The 8,500-nt window shown below is 33.1% G+C and overlaps 1 protein-coding gene across 1 annotated transcript; it reads left to right on the forward strand.

Moving 5' to 3' along the window:
• Nucleotides 1-5,903: 5,903 nt before the first annotated feature.
• Nucleotides 5,904-8,171, forward strand: LOC129919330 (uncharacterized). Its single transcript, XM_056000189.1, has 3 exons — nt 5,904-6,966; nt 7,058-7,757; nt 7,822-8,171. The coding sequence occupies exons 1-3, from the start codon at nt 6,688-6,690 to the stop codon at nt 8,169-8,171; spliced, it is 1,329 nt and encodes a 442-aa protein (XP_055856164.1). The 5' UTR covers nt 5,904-6,687.
• The last annotated feature ends 329 nt before the right edge of the window (nt 8,172-8,500 follow it).

Raw genomic sequence — 8,500 nt, forward strand, 5'->3', positions numbered from 1 at the left:
GTGACATAATGTCAAAGAACTTTTAGCAGATATTTGCTATTTATCAACCATCTTGTTGGACATTGTTTGTTAAATTGTCAGTTATTTGTTATCCATTCAAGCTTGACAGCATTTAGGTTTTTGTAACTATTTTTTTTTCCAGATTCTTGCTAACGGCACTGTTGTGTCTGTTCTAACTTTGTCATGTTAAGCACTTAGCGTAAACAAATACACGAGATAAATAAAAAACAACTGAACAAAAAAGAAAACAAATTTAAATGTAAAACTCTTGTGTTTTTGTTTTTTTCTTCTAATGGTTGGATATCAGCTATTATATTTATATTCAATGTTTCACCCCCCCAGGATGCTTTGTATAGTCTTTTTTATCAGCCAGCTGACATAACACCAGCCTTGCGCTAAGTGGTGGGGGGATGGGTTGAATTTTCAGTTTGACTTTGCATGCATATTACTACTTAAGTTCGTCCTCAAGCTAGAGCGACAAGAGTCATCTCAATCTTTCCACACGAACCGTTTCAAAATTCGTTTCTATCATTCGCATAACAGTTTCTATAGGAGTGCTATAGAAATAAAGTTCGAGTATATAGGGTAGTGGTGCCGTTGCCGTACCGCACAACCTAAATCGCTTTAGCTTCTGCTTTTTGAATGTATGTGTAGGTATGTGTGCGTGTGTTGGAAAAATGAGTATATTGGCCATGGAAAGGTATAAAATCGCAGGACTGGAAAACGAAGGATGTTTTTTTTATGTGCTCTGTAGCATAATTATCATAAGAAAGGTTATTTTTAAAGTTCAAGTTTTTGGGATACACCAGTCTCTACTCTTCGGCATGTGGAGGAAACGTGATGCGGTTCGAAGACTCTTGGACTTGATATATATAAAGCATAGAAATGGGGGGGGGGGGGGGTGGGGGGGGGGTATGAGTATGATGCAATTTAAAGGGTAACGGGTGAAAGTACTTCAATGTGATTTGTGTTCTTGTTTTTCTCTGGTCTGGTATACGAGAGGAAGTACTTATATATCCTCTTAGTATTGAGTGCGGATATGTGTGGGAGAAGAATAAAAGGTTTGTTATTGCTTTCCAAGTGAATTTGAAAATTTTTCAGGAAAAAACCGAGAGAGAAAAGAAAAATAAGAACACACTGGGGCATTTCTGTGACGCCAAGAATGATGCTGATATTTTTTTTGCTTTATTTTCTTCTCTCTATGACACTGAATAGAAAGCAAAAAATAAATAAAGAAAGAAAAAGAAGAAAAAAAAACGAAAAACCTTTACTTTTGAAGGGCAAACTTAAAGGTGATATCTAATGCCATCGCACACAGTTCGAGAAAAATGAACTTTTATGAGAAAATTCCTTGTACATTTCGTGAGTGGAATTATTATGAAGAAGAAAAAAGGTTGAATGAGTTGGTGGTAGCAGCAGCAACATTTTTGTGTGTGCAAATGTCAACGAGGGGATTCTCTTGTTTGGGGGCTTAAATTAATTCCTGTGAATTAATCAAGTGCGACTATATTTTTATGACTAAATTGATGTTTGAGTAGGAAGGTTTTTGTTTTTGGGTAGATTTTATTTATATATGTAGGTATTTGTAATATTTTTACTTATTCTGACGTCATTACAACAAATAAAAAAGAAGCTTAGGGTGGATTTTAATATTGTTGGAGTGTGTTCATTTAAAGACGCAGACGTCACAATATTTGTTTTAGTGACATATTGGGTTTTTGGGGAAATGACGTCAGTGTATGATGTTGGGTATATTGACGTTTCATTTTGGTTGAGTGTTTTTTGAAAATTCTGAAAAATTCTATGTAATTTGTGTGATGTGTTTACTTTTAGCTTAAAGCGTAGAGCTTGAGGTTTTATTCGTGGGACTCCAATGTACTAACTAAATTTAGTTTGCGTAGGGTATAGTTTTAGGTTTTTAACTATAATTTATATTCCATATTCTTATATATATAAACATTTATGTTATTTAATTAAACTAACAAATTTTAATTGTAACTTAGTCTAATTGATGATTGTTTGCTCATGGAGTTATGTGTAACGGATAAACCGATAAGTATGACGGATATGTATCAAGAGACTTAGAGATGTATCACTATCACGGCTCACGGGTTTGCCCTGTTAAATATAACGGGTATCCAAGGTAGCATTTATTACTTCTCCCAAGTGGTATAACAGGATTCTCTGGAAAGTATTACACGTTCCATAGAATACTTCGGTAGGTAGTTATCACGCTTTGGTTTCATAGGTTGTCAAAATAACTTAAAGCCGTGCCTCCTTGACCTTTTGCATATTTTTGTTCTCTTGAACATAATTGAGCATCGAAAATGTACAAAAAAAATCCCGCTGGCACCTCATAATAACAATATTTCAGCATGACACTAATTAATAACGCTAAACTACTTGCGCAACATAAAAAATAAACATTTTCATCTGTCAAATTTAGGTATTCCTCGACCGAGGCCTTTTAGACAAAACTCTACTCGACTGGATTGAAAATGACAGGATGTTTCTTTAACGAAACAAGTATATTAACCGCTTAAATTAATGGAAAAATTAATAAAGAAACAAGAAAGTTCCACAGTCGGAAGTGTGTTTGGAAAATATTTTTTAATTTGTTTTTTAATTTGTTTGTTTAATTTTGACCTTCAGGCGTGTTCATAATAAATGTTGCTTATAATTCGTTAAGAGCTGAACAGAATGCATCGCTCAGTTACTAAAATGACAGCTGTCAAAAATGTCGCTTTCCAACATCGCCGAAGAATGAGTGAACAGAATGCAGTCGCCTGACGAGCTGTCAAATCTTTTTTTCCTTTCGATGAAAAACTCAGTATTCATCGCGATTCTTTTATTTTCCAATTTTTTTAAACAAATAGTTCCGGCGTTTGTACAAAGTGACAAAAATGTCAAAAGAATTAGCTAGTGATTTTAGCACCATCTAGTTCTCATAGTTTTAAAACTGTTTTTTGTTTTAATTGTAATGGTGTGAACCTTCTAAGTGAATTTATGTGACTGAGATAAGTATAACTTCAATCTTGTGTGTACATGTATGCACTTATATACTCTTTTTAAAGTAATACTTCTTTGGCGGCGTTGGGCTAAGAAAATTTACTTTTGAAAAGAAATGTCAAAGAGATTAGCAAGTATTTAGGTTAGGTTATTGTATGAACCTAGTTCCTGATAGACAACATTTTGGGGCCTACATTCTGTGTTATAGTCCGATCCCACTATACTTATACTATTTAATCAATTTGTTGAGCATCGATCTCCAATCGGCTAAAACGCGTTGGATGTCCATATATAATTGAGATTAAAATTTGCGTTGAGCACTAAGTGTACAACCGGCATTATACTTTTACGACTAGACATCGAATTATATTATATGAACTTGTAAGGTGTAATCACTGCAATTCATTGTCAAAGCGTGTAACATTATTATTTAACTATTGTTTATTATGAACATGTTTTTCTCATCGATTTGATGAAAGTCTCTAGTGTCATAATCAAAAAAAAAAAAAAAAAAAAAAACATTAACACCCTCTTTACATTTAGGTAACAAGTTGAATAGGTAATTACCACTCCCAATTTTGACAGTTGACAATTTGATTGCACAGAGTACTACCCCCAAAATCAACCCCAACACTATACACATTCATACAAGGAGTTAATGTTAGTATTAACTGAAAATTCCAATTTATTACTATTCAATAATTTTGTTTATTCTCAAACAATTTTATTTTTTTTTTTATTCCGGGTGTGGTGTAGAGGTATGTGTGTCGTCCTTGTGCGTTCTGCTTTCTTTGTTGTCTATATATACTCGTATGTGTTGACTAAGTCACATGATTATTCTGCGCCATCGATAAACATGTCAGGGACAGGAATGATTATTATTTTTTTGGTAATGAATTGTTATCCCTGTATGTATCTATGTATGCATGCGACCGGCCGTAAGTTTACTCAAAAAATGCCCTTGAATCATTGTGTTTTTGTGTTAAAGCCAAGTCAAATAGAATAGATGTAAAAAAAAAAAAATGCTTTAGTCGCACAAAAACAAAAAGACTCGAGTCTATATTTGGTGAAGGTTGAAAATTCTTGAAGACGCTTTTATATGGGCATTTTAATTTGGTAAGAAGGGTAAACAACCCGTTGCCTTGTTTTACTAGTAGATCAAGGGAAACAAATTTTAGTCGATATTATCTTTTTTTTTGGGTTTTGTATGTATTGTTGGTACGTCATAATAAGACAAGTAATTGCATATTATTAGGCATTTTTTTTATGTTATCGATAAATTGTTTTCGTTAAGTTGGAAAAAGGTGTTATCTGGTTGGTATAATTAATTATGGTAGTTATTTCGATTTATCATTTTTGAAGTAAAAAAAAAAATGGTTTAGGACACATTTTGGGATGGTCCTTTGGGTATTATAAAACGGCTTAATGATATCCTGAACTTGAAATATTTTATGAAGAGAGTTTGGAAGATGGTTAAAGAAAGGGTATCACGGGTAGTTTGAGTTTTTTGATGCGGTTTTTGTGTACAAATCTATCTTGATTGATATCCAAATGTGTCACGCACATTTTCTGAAGTAGGTACTCACCAATATCAAGTTCTTGTGGACATTTTGAGGTAATTTTGTATACTTCTGCCAAAGATAAGAAAATAACAAATGACATCAAGCCTATATAAAAAAAACTGTGTTTTGAATACCAAAAACCCAACTAACATTTCGGTAAAGGTATTACAGAAGCTACATTTTAGCTTCTTTTTAACTTTAGGTTGTTGGGCATGACAAAAGGAGAACGTTATACAATTTGGACCCTTTATAACAATGTCCTTATAAGGTATATAAGAAGCTTAAACGAAGATTTACCGAAGCTCTACCGAAGCTTTGAGATATGACAGATAGCTTCGAAAGAGCTTGTATAGCTCTTTAAACATGTCTTATCGAAATTAAAAAAACAACTACACAAACAAAAAAGAATTTTCTTTTTTAATTGGTTTTGATTTAAATTTAGATCATGAATTTTATCTTTTTATTTGAAATTAACATTCCATTAGTTTTTCGTATTGTCTATTAATAATAACTTTAAAAATATAAAATTTTTCTACCACACTCTGGAATCGAACTTCATATGTGCTTGCTTCATTAATGAAATCAAAAACTTAATTAAAAAAAATGTCCCAGGTATTATTCAATGTCAAAAACAAAAAGTGTCCGAGCTAGATTATTCAAAACCAAAAATCAAATACAAAATTTGGTAATTTCTGTGAAGCTTCTGTGAAGCAAACTCATTACAAGCTGTATAAAAAGTAGTACCTGCGAGATTTCAATTTATAGAAGCTGTTTTGTCAGTTGGGAAGTCACTAATGTCAGTTTAAAATACTTAAAAGTACCAAACAGGTCTTAATGTAGATGTAGCCAACCTTCCTCTGTTAATATCGTTTGACTCTGACAGTTCTGTCATTTTTCAAGGTTGGATAGAATCAAAGATGTGTGCTCTTGAGGCCTCGCCACACAGAGAGCCTTTTTAAACAACGCGTTGAAATTTTCATACTTTTGGGTATGATTATAATACAATTTATGTTTTTGTTTTCAAGCAGCATAAACATCACGCTTAACAGCCATAATGCTGTCAAGAACAAAGTCTTAAATGTAAATTTAAAACAACTTTTGCAATGCATATCAGTTATTCATAAGCAATTTAAAATATAATGGCAACATTATTTACCACCGACATATAGTATACGTTTTTATTTGTATAGTTCTAATTTTTTGTTTTACTTTAAACTATTATTATTATTAAAATTTACTTACCTAATGCGAAACTCACACTTTCATTATCAAGATTATTATCACTGCTGAATAAAAAAAAAATCAGTGAACAAAATACCGGAAACCTAAAAAAAAATAAAAATAAAAGCACTAGCCATTAGAATGCAAGGAAAAAAGTCAAATTTAATCGTTGGTAATTTATTGTAAATTGCTAGCGTTAAATTTAGTTCATAGCACGCGATATATAGAAAAAATATATCTTTAATTTAAACTTCTGCGCTCATGTATACATGGTGTGAAGGTTGAATGGTTTGTGACGACTTGAACAATGGTAAAATGCATGTATCTATTATTTAAGCGTCTATTAAATTTGAAGGTTTGGCATAAATTTTTGATATAAAACATACAAACTAAACTAAATTATAGGTTCATAACCTCACAAACCTTTGAAAATGGTGGTCTGAAATCAAATTATGTATGTTTGACAGCGGAAGAAAAGTCTACTGTAAAGTGTAAACCCATTGACACATGCAAATTAGTAGGCAATTTTAAGGCAAATTTATTACTAACACAGCATTTACATTTCCCAATGTTGTTTTTTTGCTGTTTCTAGAGATTTTTTCCACCTTCTCTGTCCCTCTCTTTCTTTCACGATTAAAACCACAAAGAAAAATCCGCATTGGAAAAATAATAGAATGTAAACCCAGAGCAACGAATGACATTTTGAAATGGCTGTGTTCAAAGAATCTAAAAGTTGTTATCATTCAACAACGAAACCTTTCATTTCCACAGCAACTTTCTTCTATTAAATCGATAAAAATTCCAGACGAAAAGTAAAAATAAAAACACAAAATACTCTCAAAAACACGACTCATTTTTGAATATCCAATGAGAAATTTGAAATTTTCTCAAAACAATGCCAATAACTGAGGCACCATCAGAAAATTTTGAAAGTTCACCAGAATCATCACACTCTGGTGATGTCCCGCCGCCGCCGGCAAACCCAGAAATTCCAGCCCCATTTTTAAATGTCAATCCAAATCCAAATGTTGAACAAATTTTCCTTCGTCGTTCGTTAAGTAACATTTCATTGGACATTGCTGAAATCGAAGAAGATGACAACTATCCAGGTCGGGCATATTTGTTGCCTGTTGTTTTGCCCAATGTCACTGAGCCAACACTTGATGAACTTTTGGTGAGACTTTAACACACAAAACACCTTAAATTACCATTGACCATAGATATACATTTCCATTAAAATCATACATTGATTTGACATTTTGCAGAGACGTGTAACTGGCCGTCATGATATCCAAAATGTTGACAGCGTTAAATTACGTGTCATCTCGTACATGGTCAGCTTGTGTAGACTTTCATTGTTTATGCCTCGATTGGTACATTTAGATCTCAGTGGAAGTGTTTTGAATTCCTTGAGAGATCTTGGATGTGGACTTATTCATTTGACACATTTAAATGTCAGTAATTGTGGACTGAGTAGTGTTGACGGGACAAGTTGTATTCCAACAATTGAAGTACTTATTGCCGATGGAAATATGATTCAGTTAGTTGGTCCATTGTCAACGCTGGTGATGTTAAAAAAGCTCAGTTTGAAGAATAATCGAATAAGTGATTTGGGAATGTTGACGTTTCTTGGAATGTGCACAAATTTGATTGATGTAGAGTTACAGGGTAATCCTGTGACAAATTATATTTTGTATCGCAGAACATTGCAAAGGAATCTACCTTCGTTGGAGCTTTTGGACGGACAGCCATTTACAGATGATAATGAGATGGTAGATGGCGCTGTTGTAACTTTCGGTGGAGATGATACAACAGATGCTGAATCATCATTATCAGATGAGATCTATTCGGAAGGTTCGAATAGCTTGGTGAGCATTGCCTCTGCGACGTTAGATGAACGACCATCAACAAGTGGAGGCATTTGTAATGTCGCAATTATAAAGCCAGATCAACGTCCAATGTCAAGTAAGATCCAATTATTTAAACAAAATCATTTTTTTGGTCTCAAAATAATTATTTGTGTTTTAAGGTTCTGGTACATCGTTCCAAAGATCTTCTTCCCTTCAGGGAAATCCTGTTGTTGGAACAGTTTTGGGTATTGCACGAATGAGAAAAAGAAGTCAACAATCAGCTTGGGGATCATCTACAAGTTCATCGTCTTCTTCAAGTAGCTTGGATGCAAACAGAGTATTCCCAAATAGATTGCCACAGACTATTCTACCTCCACTTTTACGCAATCCAAGTCAGGAGAGCAATAGAGCCAGTTTTTCAGGTTCAGATGAAAGTTATTCAAGTTTGCAGGAAATTGCAAGGAGATGGAGAGAAGAGATAAGCGGAAATAATGTTCCTATTCAAAAGCGAGAGAATGAAGAAAAGTAAATTGTTTTGTATTTTTTTCTGAATAAATAAAATATCTAGTTTTTAATATGATTTTTTTTTTTTCAAAGCACAATCATAACTGCAATGCAAATTATTAATTAACAAATACAAAACGAGTAAACGATAGTGGTTTCATTTAAGGCAAGGGTCACACTCCGCCTATTAGTTACGACTACCTGGCTGTCAAAATTTAAGCATCTTTAACTTCAACAACTGGTAGCCAATGCTTGTCTGCAAGAATATAATTAACATTTTTAAACTGTCGCTAAACTGTCACTTAGTGAATCTGTAGTTCAAACTAACAAATTTAATCATTTGATTATAAAATA

Source organism: Episyrphus balteatus, chromosome 4, assembly GCF_945859705.1.
Source record: "Episyrphus balteatus chromosome 4, idEpiBalt1.1, whole genome shotgun sequence".
NCBI lineage: Eukaryota > Metazoa > Arthropoda > Insecta > Diptera > Syrphidae > Episyrphus > Episyrphus balteatus.